Genomic DNA, 24,359 nt, shown 5'->3' with positions numbered 1-24,359 from the left:
CTCCTCTCCCAGTTCATTGGTTCACACTCCACTTCCCTCAGTATTTAAGTTGTCTGGTTTTCACTGTTCACCACCAGATTCTCTGCTTTGCTACTGATCACATCCCTAGTTCCACGTCTCTGTGTTCTTGGCTGTTCCCCTGCCAGTTCCCTGTGTATGTTTTTTTCAGTTCTTAATAAATCTTTTTGTCTCACCATGTGGCTCCTAACCTTCTGCCTGCATTTTGGTCCTGCTCCACCATACAATATGACATAAAATGCATGAATAGTGAAAATAAAATCAGTCTTTATGCAGATGTTACTTTTTCTCCAGCATTCACTATCCTCTTTCTTTCAGGTAATTGGATTAATAAATGATTTCTTAAGAGCTTTAGATAATTCTATAAATTGGTTGAAATCCACAATTCTTGCAATTGCTCTTTCCACAATTCCATTAATACAGGGACGCAGTCATTACATATTACGATACTACATATTTGGGTAGTAATGTTTCTCTTAGATCGGCAGATTTAAAGAAACTAAACTACATCCTGCTTTTAAAAAAAGTGGAAGATGATCTCGCTGAATGGAAATCGCTACCCATATCACTCATGGGCAGCGTTGCTTCAATGAAAATGGTCTTGCCAAAAATCAATTACTTATTCTCAATGATCGTCATCTGACTGGTTTAGATCTCTGGACTCCTCCATCACTAAATTTCTTTGGAAAGATAAACCCCCTCGTATTAGCTTAAAAATGCTACAGAAGACAAAGATAAAGGAGGACTAGATCCGCCTAACTTTCACCATTACTTCTTAGATAAAAGGCTACAATACCTCTCAAAATGGTTTACACACAGTCCTCTAGATGAACCCTGGCTAGATGTAGAACAGACATTATGCAATAATATTAAGATTTAAGACCTTCTATTTATTAGGCCAAAATAAAACGACATGTATACTTTAAAAACCTCAATATCAGCACCTCTCTGACAGCATGGTGGGAATATCTAATAATGACAGGGTCTTCACTAAGCCCATGCGGACGTACACCCATCTGGAACAACCCTGACATCCTACAAAAAAAATATGATAAACTTTCCAGATTGGAGAAGTAAAGGAATAGAATACCTGTATTTGAAGGAATTCACTTAATCCCATTTAATAGATTAATTATAAAATATGGGATGGACAAGAATACATTTTTAGAATGAAAATTACTGTCTAAAATATACAGGATATTGTCTAAAAAAGATGAATGAATATCCTTTCCTATTATGATATGGGAGGTAGATCTATCACTCAACTTTGACCAAACATTCTGGTCTCAGATATGTTTAAGAACTTTTAAAATGACTAGTAACCTCAGTTTACAATTAATACAATATGAAATCCTTCATAGAGTACACTATACAGGTCAATAGATGTTCAGGATGGGTTTTGCACCGTCTAATACTTGCTTACAGTTGTTCCTGTGGGCTTTTTGTGGGCTTTGGTGTGGGTATTCTTGCGGGGCTACTTCTGGCTGCGGCCTTTATGTGTCGCCCTTTGGCTTGCTGGACCGGTTTTCCAGCACAGATGGTGGGTGGGGTGGTGCGTCGTGAGGTCTTCTTGACTGCCTGGCTAGCGCTGGTGGTTTCGATTCGATTGTCTATGGAGTGGTGCATGCGTCTATGCTGACTGTGGTTTGCATTTGGGTGGGCCTGCCATTTTGGGTCGGGTGTGACTTATTGGCCGCTTGGGTGTTGGTGTGGGGTGTGTTTTGTTGCTCCCCTGGGGGTTGCGCCGGTGCAGATATAGTAAGATAGTCCAAATTATCATGGGATATTAGTTCAAAAATGTAAGCAATAAGTTATTACCAAGGTAACTATATTTGTTTCAGTTTTTATCAACAGAAATACCTAAGACATATTTCATGATAAGAACAAAACAATTTTGATTTATTTAGGGTGGGGAAATCCCAAAGTTACCCCCCGCCACATTTTTAATTGGATTGAGGACTGGACTTTGAGTAAGCCATTCCAACAAATTTAAATGTTTCACCTTAAACCACTCGAGTGTTGCTTTAGGAGTATGCTGGAGGGTACCAAAGCCAAAGTGTCATTGTACTCCTGGAAAGTCAACCTCTGTCCCAGTCTCAGATCGCAGGCAGGCTGACACAGGTTTTGCTCAAGAATATCCATGTATTTAGCACCATCCATCTATCCCTCAACTTGGACCAGTTTCCCAGTCACTGCTGATGAAAGACATCCCCACAGCATGATGCTGGCACCTCCATGTTTCACTGTGGGGATGGTGTTCTTGGGGTGATAGGTTGTGTTGGTTTTGTACCAGACATAGCTTTTTCCTTGGTGGCAAACAAATTACATTTTAGTCTCATCTGACTAGAGCACCTACCCGCATACATTTGGAAAGTGGCCCGTGTGCCTTTTGGCAAACTCAAAAGGTGTTTTCTTATTTTTAACACTAAGTGATGACTTTTTACTGGCCACTCTTCCATAAAGCATAGCTCTGTGGAGTGTACCGCTTATTGTGGTCCTATGGATGGTCTCCTTGCCCAATCTGTGAGTTTTGGTGGACCACTCTTGGCAGGTTTGTTGTGGTACCATGTGCTTTCTATTTGAAGATGATGGATTTAATAGGAACAGCAAAGATTAAGGTCTTTTTTCATGACACCACCCTGACTTGTACTTCTCAACCACTTGTCCCTGACAGCTCCTTGGTCTTCATGGTGTGATGCCTCTTGCTTAGTGGTGTTTTTGGCTCTGGGGCCTTTCAGAAAAGGTGTGTTTATACTGACAGATCATGTGACATTAAATTGCACACAGGTGGACTTCGTTTCAAAATTAAAGCGACTTCTGAAGGTATTTGGTTGCACCATAACTTTTGAGGGGCTTCTTTGTAAATACAAATGTCTTCAGTTGACAAAAAAAAAAAAGGGAGGAATGGCTCTGCCACAACTAGATGATTATTCTTTGACATCACAGCTACTTGTCATCCAAACCAAACTATGAGGCTAAATGGAAAGGAATCGAAATAAGTCCGGAGTGAAGTCAAATTCAAAATCTGGTCAGAGATGAAGGACATTAACATTACAACTCTAAAATTATTTAGACCTAACTTAGAAATGTGATCTACAGTAGAATAAAAAATGCAAAATTGAAAAAAATCTCATGCAGATATCATTTGACAGTAAATGGAATTTTAAGATATCTGCAAGCAAGAGATTAATTCAATAAAGAAATCAGAAAAACAATATGCACTGAGTAAAGTTCCATGGTAGATTTAATCAATAAAGTGCATAAATGCAAATCAAAAGGACTCATATCAGCCCTCTTACTACACACTGTGAATGAATAACACTCAACTAAATAAATAAAATTAAGAAAAAGAACTATGGAAATGTTAAATCATCTGGTATGTGGCCAAATCACCATACATATACTAGCTCCAAAAAGATGAGGAAGTTTAATTTGTCATTACACTCTCACTCTAAAAATGTAAAAAAACAAAAAAAAAACATGTCCATCTGCCCGCTTGTGCTAGGATGCAAAATTTTTATAATTGTTAAATTGTGGTTGGGGCCCACACAGTCACAGGTAGTTCAAAAGGACCCAAAATGTCAGCCAGACACAACTGACAACATTCAAAAGGTTTATTGAGATCTCTGGAAGGCGTTCGGCAGGAAACCACCAGCGGTAGGCACAGGAACCTCTGTTCAGAATCCGTGGGAGACTCAGGAAACTGAATTTCAGCTCCTCAGTGTGGTTGTCTGGTGACAGCAGGTTTGCGTCACAAGGTGTATCAGGTTTGCAAACCCAGTGAAACTAAGGAATGCTGTGGTCAGGAGACAGAAACAAGGTCGTAGCCGGGGGGACATAATCAGGCGACAGAATCCGAGGAAGAGGCTTGAATTGTTGATCAGGGCACAGAAGCAAGGCAGATTCAGGCAGACGGATCCAGGGATTAGGTAGAGGGCGGTAGTCAGGAGGCAGAAGCAAGGTCGATGTCCAGAAATCAGAAGCCAAGAGAATATCCGACGTGGCAGAGCAGAGAACTCCAGGGGGCAAAAATGAGATCAGAATCAGGCAGACAGGCAAGGAAGGAAGGAACACTGGACATTTACTCACACAAGGCTTTCGATAATCTGGCACTGGTAGAGAGCTGTATATAAAGGCAGGAGCACAGGTGGAGCAGATGAGTAATTTGGGAGCTGGCTGGGAAGGAGCAGGTGAAACCAATCCTCCTAAAAGCTGCAGCACAGAGGAGGCAGACAGAGATGATTCAGACAACCAGTGCAAAATCATAGCACGCACAAAATCAGCAACGGCTGCAAATGGCCCACGAGCCACAGTTTGGACACCCCTGAGTTAAACCTAAATCTGCCAGGAATATAAATAATGTTGGGCTTAACTGTACCATTACTCTGTCAATCTTGCAAGGTTGCAGGAAGCTAAGATGACTTTTGTTGTCTACACCGGCCAGAAATGGTGAAAGTCATACTCGTGTAAAAGATTATACAGCTTTATAATATGTAGAATGTGGAGCTTAAGTTCCTGATGAGGATTTTCTCTATTGACTGATCTGTTTGGAAGAACTTTGTACTTCAGTGGCTTTGTCAGTAAATCATTAGAAATATTCTGCTGAAACCAGATATTTATTTAAAGTACCTAAAAACACTCATAACCTTTTTTTCCCCTCTCTTTGATATTATATCAGACTAAATGTTTCCTAGTTTAGTTCAGTTAGTATTACCCAGTTTTTTTATATTTTTCTACATAGGTTTATTCAAATTCAGAAGCGTAGATATATCTCCTCAGTATTTGGGAGAATTGCCATTTAAACTTTCTAACTTGGGTGTTTTTTTCACAGGCTTCTATCGGCTTGTATCGATAGTTTGCTGGCAGAACCAGTTAAGCTGGATCAGGCTTGTAGGCCTCCTTGCTCACACACACCTTTTGAGATCTGCCCCCATATTTTCCATGGAACTGAAATCAGGATCATTTGGAAGACACATTTGTGTCCAAGCTTTAACTTCCTAGCTGAAGTCTTGAGATGTTGCTTAAATATTCTCACTTAATGTTCTTTCCTCCTTATACCATCTGTTTTGTGAAGTGCACCAGTCCCTCCTGCAGCTAAATATCCTCAAATTATGATGCTGACACCCCCATACTTCACAGGTAGGATGGTGTTCTCATGCTTACTGATTTCCCCCTTTTTCCTCCTGGCATCACAAGACTCATTGCAGTTTTATTTTAGTTCAATCAGACATCAGGACATGTTTAAATAAACAAACTAAGGTCTCTGTCCCTGAGTGCATTTGCAACCCATATTCTGGCTTTTTATGTTGCTTTTAGAGTAATGGCTTCTTCCTTTCTGAGTGGTCTTTCAGCTCATGTTGGTACATGATGGGTTTCACTGTGGATAATGACTTTCTCCTACCATCTTCAGCAGCATCTTCAGATAGTCATTAGCTTTTGTTCTACGGTTGATTCACACATTTCACATCAGAACCCATTCATACTTACACTGTTTAATCGACCGTTTCTGCCGAAACGTGTGGAACTTGAACCTTATTTTGACTGACACATCACTTTTTGCACACAATGAAACACCAAACGCTCTCTCTTTATCTATGTGAATATTTATTAATTTCCACCTACTCAACATGCAAAATTCTACAAACACAGGGGTAACACATCTAAATAAGCAAAATCAACAAATGGCAGCGGGTATGTATTGAGTCAACCAGCAGTTTATGGCACAACAGATGAAGGGAGAGGATATGAAAGGGGGGTGTGGTGATGACTGGTGGGGGGTTGGAGTGCAGCTTAGAGTGTCTGATCATAAAACTTCCCCCTTTTCTCCTGACCACAAAGGATTGATAACTTTTGGCGGCAAGTTAGCACAGAGAGATTGAAGACAAAGGTAAAATGGAGAATTTTACCATGAGGTCGTTTTAACAGTCCAGTTTTGCAACGCACCTGCGTTCAGATAGTAAACACAAACAGCTCTGGGGACACGGCGGATCCCGATATTACATAACACATCAAAGTTTCAACAAGCAAGGTTACATGCACATATTATTCAGAACACATGAGATCCTAACCAGCGATTCTGATCGCTTCTACAACCTCTGACCCTGCCCAGGCCTTCTGATAAAGAAATAAAAAAAGAGAAATGGGTTTTACTTGTGTCGTCTTCTTCCTGAGCGAGGAAGCGTGGGGTTGAGGTAATTGTGCGTCCACAATTAACTTCAGGGGAACGGTCAGTCTTTGTCCTTCGGTCTTCTTGACAAAAAGGAAAAATATGATCTGACCATCAAAGTCGACTTGAAAATGAAACACGGTAGCGGTTCGTCTCTCCGAAACTCCGTGTCTCCAGTTACGTGTTAACTCACGTCTTCGATCGGCAAAAGTGAAACCTGCGGCCTTCTTATTCCACAGACTTCAGTTATGAATAGTTCGTTGTCCAACGAGAGAGAATGAATGAAACTCTTCACAGAGTTCTTCTCTTAAAGTGGTGCGATATAATTGTTGGAACAGATAAACCTGAAACCTTCAGGGATCTGAACCAGACTTCTGCAGGTCCACAGTTCTATTCCTGATATCTTCATTTGACTTCCATGATGTCACACAAGTAAGCAGTTTGTTTGAAGTGTTGCCTTAAAATAAGCAGTTGTGCCTCAATTTAAGTAAAAATATGTAAATTAACCTATCAGATGCTTACAAAGCCATGACCTCATCATCAGCTACATAAAAGTTTTTAAAGCAATAGTAATCTTAGTTGTATGTCAACCGAAAGAAAATTGTTTGTCTCATTGTTCTGGCATGTAGGAAACAGAAATAATGTTGGTCCTAACTGCCATAAAACAGGAAGAAGTCTTTGGTCTGATTTAATGTTAGGGAGTGAGGTAAAGAAAGTTAGGCGTCTTTTTATGCAGTGGATGCAGTGGTTTCTGCCGTATGTAGCAAGCAACTATATTAGGCAAATATGTAATTTTGATATTATTGCTAAATATTGTTATGATGATATTTGTTGTGGTGAAATCCTGTTTTTCTCCCTCTTCTCGCCACTCTAAATAAGCTGTGAGTCTAGGTCCAAACCAAGCTGACCCTCTGGGAAAAAATAAGTAGAGTGATGGTCTGGGGCTGCTTTGCTTCCTCAAAACCTGGACAACTTGCTGTTGTTGATAGAATCAGGATTTTTGCTCTAGCAGAAAATCCTGCAGCAGAATGTCCATCCATGATTACCATAACCCAAGTCATGCTTCCTGTTCTGCAGAAGGACAATGAGCCAAAGCACAGTAGCAAGACCCCTTCTGAATGACTCAAAAAACAAACTGAAATTTAGGAGGGATCTTGCCAAAATCTGGACTTAAATCCAATTCAGCTGGTGTAGTGTGACCTTAAACACTCTCAAAAACCCTCCAACTTGGCTTAAGTAAAACATTTTTATAAAGGAGAGTGGGTGATGTTAAAGACTCATTGACAGTTAGCCCAAACTTTTGATGTCAGTTGTTGCTGCTAAGGGTGGCACAGCCAGTTATTAGGTTTAGGGAGCAATTACTTGTTCCCTGAGGGTCAGGTTGGTTTGGATAACTTTTCCCCCTAATGAATTATTTTATCCTTTTAAAACTGCTTTCACTTTGCCCAGGTTATCATGATTAAAATTAGTCTGATGATCTGAAACATTTAAGTTTGACAAAAAGCAAAAGCAAGAAATCTGTAAGAGGGCAAACACTTTTTCAAAGCAGTGTATTACTGACATGCCTGAAGACAGGTTAATATTGTAATGATTGCGATCCAGTATGTTGTCCCACCCCAGGAGCATTGAACTACATGTGAAAGGACTTAAAATGTTGGCTTGTTTTCATAAAGCTGAATACTTTCTGGCATTCTTTAAGGCCAACATAATAAAGCACTTGTGTTTACCTGATCACACATTTTTACATCATCATCCCTCTGATTAAACCAGTACTGACTGCAGAAGGGCTGTCAACTGACCCATCTTTAACATTTTACAGGAAATCTGTTGCCAGGGGACCAGATCCTGGAAGTAAACGGGGACACTCTAGTCGGAGTCACAAGTGAAAGGTAACCCTTTTAAGTTCCTTCTTTACTTGGCTGTAGACTCCTAATATTTATTCTGTGATAGTATTCAAACATTGGCATTATGTTTTTATGTCTGTCTGTCTGCCTGTCTGTCTGTCTCACAGAGCTGTGGATATCTTAAGAGCAGCCTCTGCAACAAATCACATGCGCCTTCTTATAGCCAGAGATGAAGAAGCAAAGTAAGCAGACAAACCATAATGTGAAATACTGTTCATTTAGCTACCTGTGAATATAGGTGTTTTCCATGAGCTACATCTAAATCTGGCATATCCCTGTACTGTTTGTGGAATGAAAAGTAAGTAATTGTGGTGCCACCAGCTGCTTTGAGTTACCAGAGTCCAGCTGTGTGTAATTGAAGCTGAGTCTAACTGCAGATGTCTTGTTTCTGGCCTCAGAGGTTTGTTAAAGAACATTAGAGAACAAACAGCATTGTGACCTACTGCCGCATAAGACTTTGTTGTTTTGGTCTACATAAAAACACTGTCTGGCAGAAAACTAACACTGTACATCATTCTGAACAGACCATCCTTATTGTGATGGTGGTGGCAGCGTCATGCTATGGGGATGCTTTTCTTCAGCAGGGAGAGGGAGGCATGTCAGATTTGATAGGAGGATGGGTGGAGCTAAATCCAGGACAATCCTGGAAGAAAACCTGTTTTAGAATGGCCCTGTATTTTGGTAATTGGCAATTGGTTGCCATCAGTTTTATTTAGGAGTATGAGAGTAAAGTGATACGTATATTTTAAAAACCATGTATCATTATCCTTCCACCCCACAGTCATGCACTTCTTTGTTTTGGTCTATCCCAAATATCTTAGAAAAACATACTTAGTTTGTGATTGCAGCATAACAAGATAACTATTAAAACAGTTTTTAGTAAATTCATGTCATCATCTGAATGCGAGCGAAGATTTCCAATGATTAAGGTGTTTCACTGTGTTCATAGGATTGTGGTGTCTTGGTGTGCATACATGTAACATAACATCCTATGTCCTCAAACTGATTGACCAGTTACAACTCTATGAAACTCTCCAAACTGAAGGCTCTTGGAGGCAGATTTGTTTTACAGGTTAACTAATACAATTCAGAGATTTTACAGTCGACTCTAAAGTAATTTATGAATATTTGTTAACAAACCCAGAACTTTAACTCTAGTCTGTACCAATACTTCTTCTTGCTGAGCATTTGAAGTCGCAGCTATTTCCACTGGAGTTCAGGTCAGGGTACTGCTTGTCTGAATGAAATAGTGTCTGATAAAATGGGCAGCTTTCACCTTGCTGTTTACGACAGTGGTGCCTGTCTAATAGAATGTAAACGCATCGACTAAGAATGAGAATACAGCATGTTACACCTGAACCACAGTCATAGTGCAGTCCTAGCATTAGTGAGTAAGGAGGAGGGTAGTATTAGTGGAGAACCGGCTTTCTAATCTGACTGCAACCAGTTTGGGTAAAAACAAGGTCAGCACCAGCTGTCAGCATCACAGGCGTCAACCTTCCTTCAAATCCACTGCACGCAATGTGATCCTAAACTGTGTGTTACAAAGGGTGGCTGGGAGATTCACGTTTTCAAAAAAGTTGTTGCACACATTAACATATCTGCCCAGATAGTTGCTGCTTGTATTTCTTTAATGGAAGTAGGTGGGATTTACGCCCTGGCTTGGTAGAGAGGATAAAGGTCAGATAATTTAAAGTCAGTAGAAATCCAGCAGAATATACTGTAAATTTAGAGCAATTAGGATATGGAACCAAGTGGTAGTTTTAAACTGGTGACTTTTCCTATGAATTTCCACAAAGCAGTGAGGTAGACTTACACACCGGCTTTGTCTTACACGTAGAAGAATTACAGGGGGAGGGCTTAACCTAGGGCAGTGCTCCTGACGAGATGAGCCTTGTGTGTTAATCTGTGCTCTGTGCTTTAACTACCCTGCCACGCAGAGCACAGAGGGAGGAGAGAAAGCGAGCAGACCGCAAGTAGGAGGATGGGGATTATGTCGTCATTCTGGCCTTACCTCCATCTCCTTATTTTTCCCTTTATGCCTATAATAGACTTATGAAAACATCCATTTCCACAATATTAGACCATTTAGAACAGTGCAAGACCATTGCTCTTAGGGCATATAGGCTGCAGTGGACTTGGAGGAAAAACAAAAGGATCAGGTGGCGTGAAGAAGATCAGGACAATCGGCTTAAAGAAAAGTAGCACAAATAGAAGTCTGGTTGGAAATGACAATAGGTTTAGTGAACTGAGGAGATTCAGGTACAGGCACGTAACTGAGGGATTTTACCAAACTTGAAACATATAAGACACTGTTGCATGAAAATATCTTTTCTGAGGGTTATGTATACATGTACATCTGTAACCTTCCTCATAGTTGAGCCATTGTTCTAATCTAGCATTTCATAGCCATTATGCACACAAAAAAGTACTCTGGGTTTTGGAACTGCCCTCTGTCTGACATAAAGCTCTGCCTTCCTGTGAAGGTCAAGCTGAGCTATGGTAATCTTAGTCCTGCATGGTAGATGAGTTAACCCCAGACTCTGAATCTATAAGACAATTAAAACATTAAGTATCATTCATGCTCAGATCCTAACTAATTCTGTTGCATTGTTGAGAAGTTTATATATTACATTAGGTCAGTGGTCCACAGTTCTTGCTGTTCATTCACAGATCATCATGAATGCAGTGAAAACACACATTTTGTTTCTACTACTTTATTTTGGCCACAACTGCAATTCAGAATTGTATGTTTTACTGTTGGCTTCAACTTTTGGGCCTTTTGGCAAATTAGCAAACAAAAACAAATGTTTTCGTGATTGATAAAGCTTTATTTTGAGCAATAGACGTCACCGTGAAGAAAACCTAACAGCAGGAACACCCCTGGTTTAACTAAGCATGACATTCAACTATTTTTATATTAAGAGAAACAGAGACAAAGAACGGGGGACCTGCTGTGTTTTCATGAAGACTAACTACTATAGTCTAACATATATTTCCAACAAATGTTTATAAAGATCGATTGTGCACATTAAAAAATAAACTAAAGGCTTGATAAGACTAAGAGAAAACAATCTCTGTTATTAACATGGAAAATTATTCCCATTTTTTTGCATTTAGATGTTGTTGGTATCAAATGACCAGTCAAATTCAGGGTACTCCAAAGAGCTCCTTTTTATGGTGCCTTTTTAGTTGTTAAAGGAAAAGGCATTCAAACAGACCTGGTGCTATGTGAAAAAGTAAGTACTTCTTAAGCCTAACAACTTGTGCCACCATTGTCAGCCACAGCTTATATCAAGTGTTTGTCATAACTGGGGATGAGTTTTTACATCACTGGGGAGAAAATTTAGTATGTCAGCTACTCCTGGGAATGTTCTTCACAGTTTCACGTTTTTTTCCATTTGTGAATAATTGTTGTCACTGTGGTTGTCTGGAGTCCCAAAGCCTTAAAAATGACTTTGTAACTCTTTCCAGACTGATAAATCTCAATTACTTTGTTGCCCACATGTTTTTGAATTCCTTTAGATCGGGGCATGATGTGTTGCTTCTGGACATCTTTCAGCCTACTTCATGTTGTCAGACAGGCTCTGTTTAAGTGGTTTCTTGATTCCACATGTTAGACAGTAATTAGACCTTGGTATGGCTTGTGAAATTGAACCAAAAATGTAGATAATGAATATTCAGCTCTTACTATTATTTTTATGAATCAAGGAGATTGATTACTTGCACATATGCACATATGGCCAGGTTGGTTTGGATATATATATATATATACATATATATATTTTTCCATTATAAATGAAATCATTGGAAAACTACTTTTTGTGTTTACTCAGGTTATCTTTGATATTAACATATGTTTACTTGTGGCAAAAGCAAAAACAGGATCCTACTGAATTCATTTTATTTATACAGCGCCGGTTTACAGCAAATGCCAGCTCAAGGCACTTTACAAATAATCAAAAGAAAATTCAATTCAATCCAACAGAATAATTCAATTCAAAAATACTTTATTAAGCCCAAAGGGAAATTAAATGTTGTTGTAGTCACGAGTTGTAGATGCTGATGGCTGTGGGCAGGAAGGATCTTCTATAGAGGTCTGTTTTACAGTAGATCTGAAGAAGCCTCTGACTGAAGAAGAGGATGCTTAGGGTTCTCCATAATGTTCTTCATATTATGAAGGAGCCTCCTTCATTAGCATTTTTGAGCTCTTTTAAATTCCTGGCTCTGATGCTGCCACTCCAGCAGATGATGGCAAAAGTGATCACACTATTGTAATTACGAAAATAAATTTGCTTCATGAAAACACACAAAGTTTGAAAAACTCCTGTTTTTCGATAAAACGTTTTTGTGCTAGGAAGAGGTGATTTTTTGGCCATATCGAAATTAGTGTATATCACAAAACTGCAATGGAAAAATATTTTTCAAATCACACGAGTCATTAAAAACCGGATGTTACTACTGGCAAAAAAGGCAAAGAAAATGACCAGCAGAACCTGAACCTGACTCAGTGCAAACGGCCATCTGCCACTACCGACTGGGGGCTTGAGAGAACAGAGCATACACACAAAAGACAAAATCAATCAATCAATAAATTTTTACTTATAGAGCACTTTACACATCGATAGTGACCAAAGTGCTGTACATGTCCAAAAATAATAATAAAAAAAACATAAAAAAAGACCGATAAGACACAAACATCGACAATAAAACAAATTTAAAACAGCTAAAACAGTTAGCAAACAAAAATGAAATATTAATGATTAAAAACAGCATGATTTTCTGGCTCATCTGGAATTAAAAGCCAACTTAAAAAGATGGGTTTTAAAAGGGACTTAAAATCATTCAAGGTATTAGCCATTATTACACAAGAGAGGAAGATCGTTCCAGAGTTTGGGAGCAACAGCAGAAAAGGCTGTCTTTTCCAGTCAGAAGTGGAGTCCTGGGGACATCTAAAAGCAACAGCAGAGCTTATCTCAAACTTCTTCCAGGAACATGCTTTTGTAAATGCTAAGTTAAATAAGGAGGTGTCAGACCGTTTAAACATTTAAAAACCAAAAATAAAATCTGACCAGCTGCAGGCGGCATAGAAAACAGTTGTCCAACCCAGCAGAAAGAGAGTTGCAGTAGTCCAGTCTAGAGGTAATAAAAGCATGTAGGTAAATTTTGATTGATAAAGGCTAGACTGAACTACTGCACTGACCTGTTTATCAAGTTTAAAAATGTTATCAAAAAACACTCCAAGATTCCGTACAGCAGTACAACTAAAGGAACTCAAATTATTAATAGCACTGCTGCATCTTGAATGCAAGGCCGTTTTCCCAAAAACAATCACTGCAGTTTTATTTTATTAAAATGTAAGAAGTTTATCTCCATTCCAAGTTTTTATGTAAATTTTACCAGATTCTGTACTAATTGGCTTCCTGTTGCTCTCAACGGGAGATAAATTTGCAAATCATCTGCAAAACAATGGACAGACATACTGTATTTCCTAAAAATCGACGCCAAAGGAAGCATATACAGTGAGAAAAGAATAGGTCCTAAGATGGAGCCTTGAGGTACCCTACAATTCAAAGGGGCCTAAGAAGAGAAAGACTGAGCCAACTGGACAGAAAAACTTCTGCCAGACAGGTAGGAGCGAAACCAATTAAGATGCCCTTAACAACGACAGACTGGTCCAGACGTGATAATAAAACATCATGGTTCATCGTGTCAAAAGCAGCAGTCAGATCAAGCAAGATTAAATGAAAAATGGTAAATGGCCTGCACTTGTATAGTGCTTTATCAAGTCAGAGGACTCTGAAGCGCTTTACACCACAATCAGTCATCACCCATTCACATACAGACAGCTGTGGCTACACTGTAGCCACAGCTGCCCTGGGGCAGACTGAGAGAAGTTGGGCTACCATACAATTGGCCACATATGGTTAAGACAGCAGAATCTCTGCAGTTAAAAGCAGACCATTAAAAGCTCTAAAGGGTTGCTGTTTCTGTGCTGTGACATGATGATGAAACCAGACTGAAATTTTTTCTGTAATCCCATGAAGGTGTAGATGCTTCTGAAGTTTGAAATATACCACCTACTCTGAAATTTTAGAAACAAAGGGCAACTTAGAAATAGGCCAAAGTTTAATTGCACATTGGGATCTAAGTTGTTCTTCATAAGGCGAGGTTGGACCACAGCACAGTAGTCTCAGAGGAATACTGTCGCCTACACAAAATAAATGCTACAGCTTTCTAACTATATCTGACAGCTGGGAGATGGACAAACAAAAACTGGTCTCAACACGCTGAAGAGACAGAGGGTATGGCAGGATCAGGGGTGGGATAAGTCAGCAAGGACCTGACAGCACACACCTTATCACAAAAAGCTTTAAAAATTATTGACAAGGTATAACCAAAGGAAATTGTTAAGATAAATCATAAGAACTTAGGAGAGACTTCAGTGAGGAGGTATGTCGCTGTTATCAGACACAAACCTAGAAACAAACAGAGTTTTAGCACTTTTAACAGCAGCCTGATACTTGGCAAAGAGTTTCTCAGAATCGCTAAATAAATGTGGAGCCTGTCCTTCTTCCACCTTTTCTTGGCATGGTGGCCCTAGTGTGTCTAAGCGCTCATGTGTAATCATTCAGCCATCGCTCTGTCACTGCTCCAAAATATTACTACAAACAGTGTTAAAATCATTCAGAAGCAGATTAACATCTCCATCCTGGTGAAACTCCAAAGGAGTAGGCTCAGAATCCATTAAAACACCGTTAAGATACCTCATTGTAACAGAAATAGTCAGATTACAAACTGTAAAGTGTGCTGATTAAAAGCATGTCAGTGCTTTAAGTACATATAGGACAACAGATCCACTGAACTTACCTCACAGGTGTGGGCCATGCATCCAATCTCTCAACAGACGTCACTGAGTATTCTGGGCGCACGGATCGCAAAACGGAGCACACAGTTTACCAAAACGTGCAGACAGATTACGGAAACTGAGAGCACAGTCTTGTTATCCGTGTACAAAGATTGCAAAACTGAGCACACAATTTAGTAAAGCGTTAGCATGGATTTCCACCAGCTTTGTTTTTTTTTATTTTACCCGCTGAGGGTGACTGGGCTCCATAACATTGTAGTAATGAAAATGAAACTTGGAGCATTAAATGCTTCCTAAGAAATACATATAATAACATGCAAGTGTTTATATTATGAACATTTCAGAGCAGGACACAAGATAGTAAAAGTTACCATACTCCCCTTATAAGTAAAATCTTAAAAACAGGGAAAATACAAATTGTTTAATTTTGTGCTGGTGAATCATAACCAAATGGTGAGTTGGAAAATTTTTTAAAACTGCATTTAAACTCAAACTGTGTTTTTCAGCTGTTGCCTTAAAAAGTCAAACTCTATCCATAAATCTGGCTTTCATGTTATTTTTTAATTGTTGAGCTGCACAGGCAAGGCCTCTCTCACCACTTTATCAGAGGTTTGAAGGCACTAAGCCTATCTAAATTGACAACTCACTGCTGAGTCTTTTGACACATTTAGTTCAGTTTTTTATGCTATGGTCTTAAACTTTTGATCAACTGATGAACAGCTTGTTTGAGTAAAATGTTTTTGCCTATTCAAACATGTTTTGTCTCTTGTTCCTGTTTCTTCTCTTTGCATTTTAAAGTTCAACTTAAAACCTGGTGACAATCCAGCAGTTTGAAAAGCAAATAGGTTTTGCATCTTTATGTTAATGGTAAGCACCAAATATTAGTGGTGAAGCGATACCTACAGTACAGACCAAAAGTTTGAACACACCTTCTCATTCAAAGAGTTGTCTTTATTTTCATGACTATGAATATTGTAACTTCACACTGAAGGCATCAAAACTATGAATTAACACATGTGGAATTATATACTGAACAAATAAAGTGTGAAACAACTGAAAATATGTCTTATATTCTAGGTTCTTCAAAGTAGTCACCTTTTGCTTTGATTACTGCTCCACACACTCTTGGCATTCTGTTGATGAGCTTCAAGAGGTAGTCACCTGAAATAGTTTTCCAACAGTCTTGAAGGAGTTCCCAGAGATGCTTAGCACTTGTTGGCCCTTTTGCTTTCACTCTGCGGTCCAGCTCACCCCAAACCAACTCGATTGGGTTCAGGTCCGGTGACTGTGGAGGCCAGGTCATCTGGCGCAGCACCCCATCACTCTCCTTCTTGGTCAAATAGCCCTTACACAGCCTGGAGGTGTGTTTGGGGTCATTGTCCTGTTGAAAAATAATTGATGGTCCAACTAAACGCAAACCGGATGGAATAGCATGCCGCTGCAATGCACAGATTTCCACTGGTCTAAGGTCCATTCCTTGTGTTCTTTAGCCCAAACAAGTCTCTTCTGCTTGTTGCCTGTCCTGAGCAGTGGTTTCCTAGCTGCTATTTTACCATGAAGGCCTGATTCACACACTCTCCTCTTAACAGTTGTTCTAGAGATGTGTCTGCTGCTAGAACTCTGTGTGGCATTGACCTGTTCTCTAATCTAAGCTGCTGTTAACCTGCGATTACTGAGGCTGGTGACTCGGATGAACTTATCGTCCGCAGCAGAGGTGACTCTTGGTCTTGCTTTCCTAGGGCGGTCCTCATGTGAGCCAGTTTCTTTGTAGCGCTTGATGGTTTTTGCGACTGCACTTGGAGACACTTTCAAAGTTTTCCCAATTGTTTGGAATGACTGACCTTAATTTCTTAAAGTAATGATGACCACTCGTTTTTCTTTACTTAGAATTTGTATTATGGCAAGAAAAAAGCAGCTAACAGTCTATTCAGTAGGACTATCAGCTGTGTACTGTAACCACCTCCTGCACAACACAACTGATGGTCCCAACCCCATTTATAAATCCCACTTATTAAACCTGACAGGGCACACCTGTGAAGTGAAAACCATTTCAGGTGACTACCTCTTGAAGCTCATCAACAGAATGCCAAGAGTGTGCGGAGCAGTAATCAAAGCAAAAGGTGGCTACTTTGAAGAACCTAGAATATAAGACATATTTTCAGTTGTTTCACACTTTTTTGTTCAGTATATAATTCCACATGTATTAATTCGTAGTTTTGATGCCTTCAGTGTGAAGCTACAATATTCATAGTCATGAGAATAAAGAAAACTCTTTGAATGAGAAGGTGTGTCCAAACTTTTGGTCTGTACTGTACGTGTTGAGACAATCTATGGTATCTGGTTCAGCAAAAGAGATGGAATGAGATTTTAGCTATAGATAAAAGAAAAACTGTAAGCATGAAGAAATATTTCTGTCCAGATTTAACTTGTGCCAAAAAAGCAATCATATTGCTCCTTCTATGTTTTTAGCAACTTTAATAAAAGTTTAATCGATCTCAAACTGTGTTCAGTTAAGGATTAATAAGTATTTTACATTTCGAAATAAAGATTCAAAACTACCCTTTAGTTCAGAGTGATAGGAAACTCCAAAGCGTATGCTAACTTTAGCGCTGCTAGCAGGTAGCAGTTAGCCAGCTGTATTATTCTCAGAGTGTTTACAAATCATTCGTATGTTGCTGATGCTCTACCACCTGTCCCTTTTACTACATAGTACCAAAAAAGCAAGACTGATTTTAAAGTGGTGAAGGTCCCTTCGGTGACTGATTGTTGTTGATCAGCCTGATGAGGATTATTTAATTATCGACTCTGTCAAAATAAGAGTCTCAAACACAGATAAACAGTATAAAGGTCAAAGCACTCTTCTTTATATCTGGGGTCATAATAATAGTTTACACTTTCTTTATCAGAAGAAAATCACATCCTGACATGAACTAGATTGGTCTTCATGAGACAGACTTCACTTTGATGAGCAATATCATGATGTTTTAAACATGCAAGATCCTGTCAAATGAGATCTCGCTACACCCCTAGCAAATACCTTGTGCCTAAAGAAATATACTCATGTTCTTCTAACCACCTTACACTCTTCTCCCTCCAATGTTCTTGACAATATTCTTTTTGATTTGATTATTTATAAAGGAGAGAATTTGCTGAGCTGCTGGAGAAATATGGCTCCAATGGTAGCACAGGATCAACCCGCAACTCTCCCATCCAGCAAGGTAGGCTGATCATTGTGCACTCCACCAGATCTTCAGCAAAAATACAAAGCAGCGAGACACCATTAGGACAAACCAGAGACTATGAGTTCAGCATATATTCCTTCATCAGAACACAGGGCCACTTTCTCAATAAGTCTTCTATATTTGGGAAATGAATAAGCCTAAAGGCTTGCTGCAGGTAGTTGACCTTAAAATGGCTTTGGACAAATGCCCATAGCTGTTACTCAGTTGAAAACATCTGCTGTGAAAGAAGCAGCCAGCTAGTAAAGATTTCCTAAACAGGGCTTCTTTGCTTCAGCTTTGACTTGGGGCAGCCATGAGGACCATGTGTAAAAAGCAACTACAATGTTTCTGTATGGCTCTGGAGTAGTTCTAGTGAACCTCTAAATATCTAGAGCCCATTAGTGAGATGAAAGAATGGAGGAACTACAACTGCTGTTGGGGAAAAACAGGAACTTTTATTCATCGGCAGTTTTGTGCTTCACGGAGACGTGGCTGTGTGGATTAATACCGGACTCTGCGCTGCAGCTGGCAGGATTCCAGCTCTACAGAGCGGACAGAGACACGGAACTCTCCGGCAAAGCGAAAGGTGGAGGAATCTGTTTTTACCTCAACAGTGGTTGGTGCAACGACGTGACAGTGATTCAGCAGCACTGTTCTCCAGACCTGGAATCCTTCATCATAAACTGTAAGCCTTTCTATTCCCCCCGTGAGTTCGCTTCGTTCATCCTGGTCGGTGTTTACATCCCGCCGCAAGCTAACGTGCAGGTCGCACAGCGCATGCTCGCCGACCAGATACTGAGTGTGGAGCGGACCAACCCGGACTCCTTAGTAATCGTCGTTGGTGACTTCGCCAAAACAAATTCCTTGTATGTCCAAAAACGTACTTGGCAATAAAGCTTTTCTGATTCTGATTATTATTGAACTATAGTTCTTATACATGCAGTTGGACTAATTGTAAGCACTAATAATGCAGCTAAACAAAAACATCTGTGAAAGTTCTGCATGTACAACCTCCACAAAAATGTGTCTTTGATTGAGAGGGGATAAATGATGCAGCCAAAGTGGGGAAAAGTAAAACTGTGAAGGATGTTTTGACTGGTCAGCATCTTGGGTATTATTCTGGGCTTAATGACACTCAGGCCTATGAAATCCTGGACAGGGTGGCACATTTAAGTGGAGGGGCACTGCAGTGGTCTATACTTTCATTCCATCACCACTCAATAACATACAACTTTGCTTTCCACCGCTGACTGAAGTCCCTGTTTTTTTCTTTTTGTATCAAGCATACATATTTGTTCTCTTATTGTAAAGGAGGTCGCGTCTTGGACAGTACGTCATCTGGTTCCTCATCACGATCTCAGAGTCCATTGTTGCTGAGCCCTGCAAACTCCCAGAACATTTACAATGGTGGGCCCATGATGCGCTCCCTCAGGTAAGACTGATTTATTTTCATGATTCATTTCTGGACAAACAAAGTCCACAAAGATATTTCATGTATTTGGCATAGCGTTAGAGCCCGCTATTCATATACAGAGGCCTCAGTCCTTGAGACAGCCGTTAACAGCTTTTGTGCATTGGAAAGATTGTGATTGAATAGAAAAGGCTCAAGGATCTCCTTTGCAGTCATGAAAAAAGTTGGCTAATTACTTTGAAATGTTATGAGAATGAGCTTAAATGCTTTATTTGAGTGCCTGCTTTTGTGGACAAAACTAAACATTCTCAAACGTCCATAGTCAAACACATCATATTTTTAATGAGCTTTCTGTTAGGTACATTTTTATTTTTCATAGTTTCTGCAGAGAGTCAAGTAACTTCTTAGTTTAGGTGTGGTTGAAGCACAAACTTTACAAAATTCTCTCATCTCTACATGATAATGAGAACAAGGTAAGAAAGACAATATGATTTAATATTTCCACCTTTTGACAATATTCTGAGTCATATAGGTATGTTCAGTTTTTTTCAGTTTTATTTAATTCAATTCAGTTTTATTTATATTCACAACACATGTTGTCTCAAGGCACTTCACAACAGTCAGGTTCATACATTCCAATTAATCCTAACCATTGAACAGTGCAGTCAGAGTTAGTTATTTATTCAAATTGGATAAAATATTTTTCTGTCTAAGGAAACCCAGCAGATTGCATCCAGTCAGTGACTTGCAGCATTCACTCCTCCCGGATGAACATGTAGAGACAGTGGACAGTCACTGGCGTTGACTTTGTTGTACTAGCTACCTATTATTATCATATTTGTCACTGGAATGGAGAGAGACCTCTTGTTTTCCTGTTTGAAATGACCTCTGGTAAATAATGAAAACTGGTATTCTAAATTTCATGTAGCTTTTCGTTCAGTGGTCACTAACCCTGTTTTATTCTGGGTCCTATAGAATGATCAATAAAAGCCAGAGTGTCCATTTTCTCAAACATTTAAAATCTACATAACCAAACATTTTTATCGTTCTAAAACAAAGTAATGTGTCTATGTTCTCAGTCATCCAGGTGAAGGAGTGATTCAACTCATTTCTGTAGCACGACTCAGTAGTTTAGGGATCATCATCGGGGGAGGCTCCAACAGGCCTGATGGCCCTGCTGTGTTCATCCAGGAGGTGCTGTCTGGAGGTGATTGTCACAGGGTAAGAAATGAAAGTAACTGCAACAAATACACAGTACCACTAATCTTCAGAACTGCAGATACAGGTCTAAAAACATTGGAATTTTGTTCAAAATTGGAATATTAAGTTCAATATTTATCGTCGCTAATTTCAGAAAGTGGGACTTATATATTATATTGGTTCATTACACAAGCCTTTATTTATTTTAATGTTGATGATTATGACTTAATGATAAAGAAAACAACAAAATTCTTTGTCTTGAATATTACATAATATCACAAAAAATTGTTTTTTAACCAGAACTTTCAGGCTTCTGAAAGTGTGTTAATTTCTATGCTCTCAGTACCTGGCTGGGGCTCCTTTTGCATGAATTACTGTATCGATGCAGCGTGGTATGGAAGTGATAAGCCTGTGGTTCTACTGAGGTGTTCTGCTTTGACAACAGCCTTCAGGTCATCTGCATTGTTGAGTTGGGTGTCTCTCATCTTCCTCTTGACAGAACTCCATAGATTCTCTATGAGGTTCTGGTCAGGCCAGTTTGCTGGCCAATCAAGCACAGTAACACCATGATTATTGAACCAACTTTTGGTGCCGTTGGCAGTGTGGGCTGGTGCCAAGACCTACTGGAACATGAAATCAGCATCTCCATAAAGCTTACCAGCAGAAGGAAGCAAGAAGTGAGCAGATGACATGGCACCCCAAATCATCACTGTGGAAACGTCACACTGGACTTCAAGCTACATGGATTCTGTGCCTCTCAACTCTTCCTCTAGACTCTGGGACCTTGATTTCAAAATAAAATGCAAACTTTACTTTCAACTGAAAAGAGGATCCTTGAGCAGCAGTCCAGTTCTTTTTCTTTTTGGCCCAGGTAAGATGCTTGTAGCCCATGTATAGAATTTGTCTGTTCGTCGGAGCTCTTAGTGCACCGACTCCAGCCTCAGTCCACTCCTTGTGAAGCTCCCCAATACTATTGAATTGATTTTACTTGACAATCCTCTCAAGGCTATGGTTATCCCTGTTGCTGGTGCAACTTTTCCTACAACACTTCCAGTCAACTTTCTATGAATTTGATTGGATACAGCACTCTGTGAACAACCAGCTTCTTCAGCAATTACCTGTTCTGGCTTACAGCCCTTGTTTCAATGACTGTCTTCTGGACATCTGTCCAGTCAGCAGCCTTCCCCATGGTTGTGTAGCCTACTGACCCAGACTGAAAGATCATTTAGAGGCTCAGCAAACCCTTGCAGGTGTTTTGAGTTCATTAGCTGATTAGGATGTAACCATACTTTTCCAATATTTAACTTTTTAACAATGTTCTAATTTTCTGAGATTGAAATTTGGGGTTTCATTATCTGTAAACCATTGTCATCAAAATTACAAGAAATAAAGGCTTGAAATATTTCACTCTATGTTTAATGAATCTATACAATATCTGAGTTTTACTTTCTAAAATGAGGGACACAAAAATGTAAATTTTGATAGTCAAATCTTTTAGATGTACCTGTATCATCATTGTTACAGCTTTTCTGTTATATTAATGTTCTGGTTTTTAGCTCATGATAATTAATTTCCATTTCTGAAATATAAATATAAGTGTGAAAGAAAAAAACTTGACTGAAGGAAAGAATGCTGGCCCAATGAGGCCAAGAACGAAGCTAAAAGTTGCACAAGACAAATGATGTTTAGTGTCTAACACTGACCATTGTGGTGAGCCCAATCTTCCTGTAATTCACCACAGTTGTGAATAACTGAAAAACAAAATCCAAAAAACTAACATTCTGTCAGCATTCACAAGAAATGACAGTGCTAGTTATACCTTTTGATCTGTGCTTTGTTTTGACCAGCATTGTTATTCTGATGCACTCTGATGTCAGGACTGGCATTTCTCCCAACAACTGTGTCACCAAAGTAGCCTACTTTATATTATATAGAAATATAGCAGCAGTGAAAAAAAGCAGGAGAAAGTCAAATTTTTACATACAGTAACAACACTGCATTAATGATAGAATATACAATCAGGCTGCAGCTGCAATCAAACACTCTTATTCATTCAGCTCAGATACTGACCACCTTAATGAGCAACTATTCCTTCAGTTAATAATGAGATCCACACCAATCTACAGACATTTTGTGCTGACAAAAGAAACAAAAAGTTAAACAGGCCCCTCAGTGGTCTGGCTACAAGTAATTCAATTCAATTCAATGCAGTTTTATTTATATAGCGCCTATTCACAACACATGTCGTCTCAAGGCACTTCACAAAGGGTTTGGAATGGTGCGGGGTTGTTGCGGAGGTTTGATTAAACTACTGAATGTTAGAGTTTGGGCATTTTAGAACGGGCTATGTGTAGGTGTACTAAGTTAAATAATACACTGATAAAGTTTGTCCATCTAGAGCCCACTGGTGGCCATTGTTGTACTAAAAACCACAAGGATTGGGGGTACCTCTCTGTCAGACTGATTCTAACCATTGGAAAAGAGAAGGGGTCGCACAGGTAGCAGAAATGGAGGATGTGTTTGCACCTCAACCATAACTGAGCCGGTTTAGGTCAAACCTGACTCCCCCTTACTCCATCCAATAAGGAGGAAGGAAGGCAGAGGTAAAAATAATTAGAGAATGTTATTTCCTGTTGCATTGTGTGAAAGGTGGGCAACTTTAAGATGGGCTAGGTCAATTTAATCGAATCATATAGATTTCAAGTCAGGTTAATACGTTCCAAATAATTCTAACCATCGAACAGTGCAGTCAGATTCAATTATTTATTCAAATTGGATAAAAGGTTTTTCTATCTAAGGAAACCCAGCAGATTGCATCAAGTCAGTGACTTGCAGCATTCACTCCTCCTGGATGAGCAATTTCATCTAGGAAGAAAAAAACAGATAAACTCTGAGCCAGTTTTCAAGTTTAGAGTATGAGAGAGCACATACAGTTAGTCACAGTAGAAGCTCAGTCAGTAGCTATGTCTAGGGGAAAAATAGGGTTTAACACTGAAAGACAGGCCCAAGTGTATCATCAGTAGAAGGTGACCATTAAGTTGTTGCCAGCAGAAGTATGGATGATGCCCCACACCAGAAAGGTGTCACAGGTAGATACAGAAACAGGCCAGGTGTTGCTTCTAGGAAGAGAAAAGAGAGAGAACATAAAGTTAAAAACTGAAATAACAGTAACGAATGTAGTATGAGAATGTGCAGGGGTTGGACAATGAAACTGAAACACCTGTCATTTTAGTGTGGGAGGTTTCATGGCTAAATTGGACCAGCCTGGTAGCCAGTCTTCATTGATTGCACATTGCACCAGTAAGAGCAGAGTGTGAAGGTTCAATTAGCAGGGTAAGAGCACAGTTTTACTCAAAATATTGAAATGCACACAACATTATGGGTGACATACCAGAGTTCAAAAGAGGACAAATTGTTGGTGCACGTCTTGCTGGCGCATCTGTGACCAAGACAGCAAGTCTTTGTGATGTATCAAGAGCCACGGTATCCAGGGTAATGTCAGCATACCACCAAGAAGGACGAACCACATCCAACAGGATTAACTGTGGACGCAAGAGGAAGCTGTTTGAAA

At 39.5% G+C, this 24,359-nt stretch overlaps 1 protein-coding gene across 1 annotated transcript in view; it reads left to right on the top strand.

Annotated features, from left to right (window-relative positions):
• The window catches only part of LOC124863026 (syntaxin-binding protein 4-like), a 136,118-nt gene that overhangs the window by 51,181 nt on the left and 60,578 nt on the right, over positions 1–24,359 (top strand). The window contains exons 4-8 of the mRNA XM_047357266.1: positions 8,004–8,073; positions 8,196–8,270; positions 18,095–18,174; positions 19,489–19,609; positions 20,668–20,809. Coding sequence (XP_047213222.1) covers positions 8,004–8,073; positions 8,196–8,270; positions 18,095–18,174; positions 19,489–19,609; positions 20,668–20,809 — 488 coding nt within the window. The remainder of the gene's footprint in view (positions 1–8,003; positions 8,074–8,195; positions 8,271–18,094; positions 18,175–19,488; positions 19,610–20,667; positions 20,810–24,359) is intronic.

This window comes from Girardinichthys multiradiatus, chromosome X (assembly GCF_021462225.1).
Source record: "Girardinichthys multiradiatus isolate DD_20200921_A chromosome X, DD_fGirMul_XY1, whole genome shotgun sequence".
Taxonomy (NCBI): domain Eukaryota; kingdom Metazoa; phylum Chordata; class Actinopteri; order Cyprinodontiformes; family Goodeidae; genus Girardinichthys; species Girardinichthys multiradiatus.
Note: the sequence above shows the minus strand (reverse complement) of the source record. Positions and strands in the feature narration are given on the sequence as shown.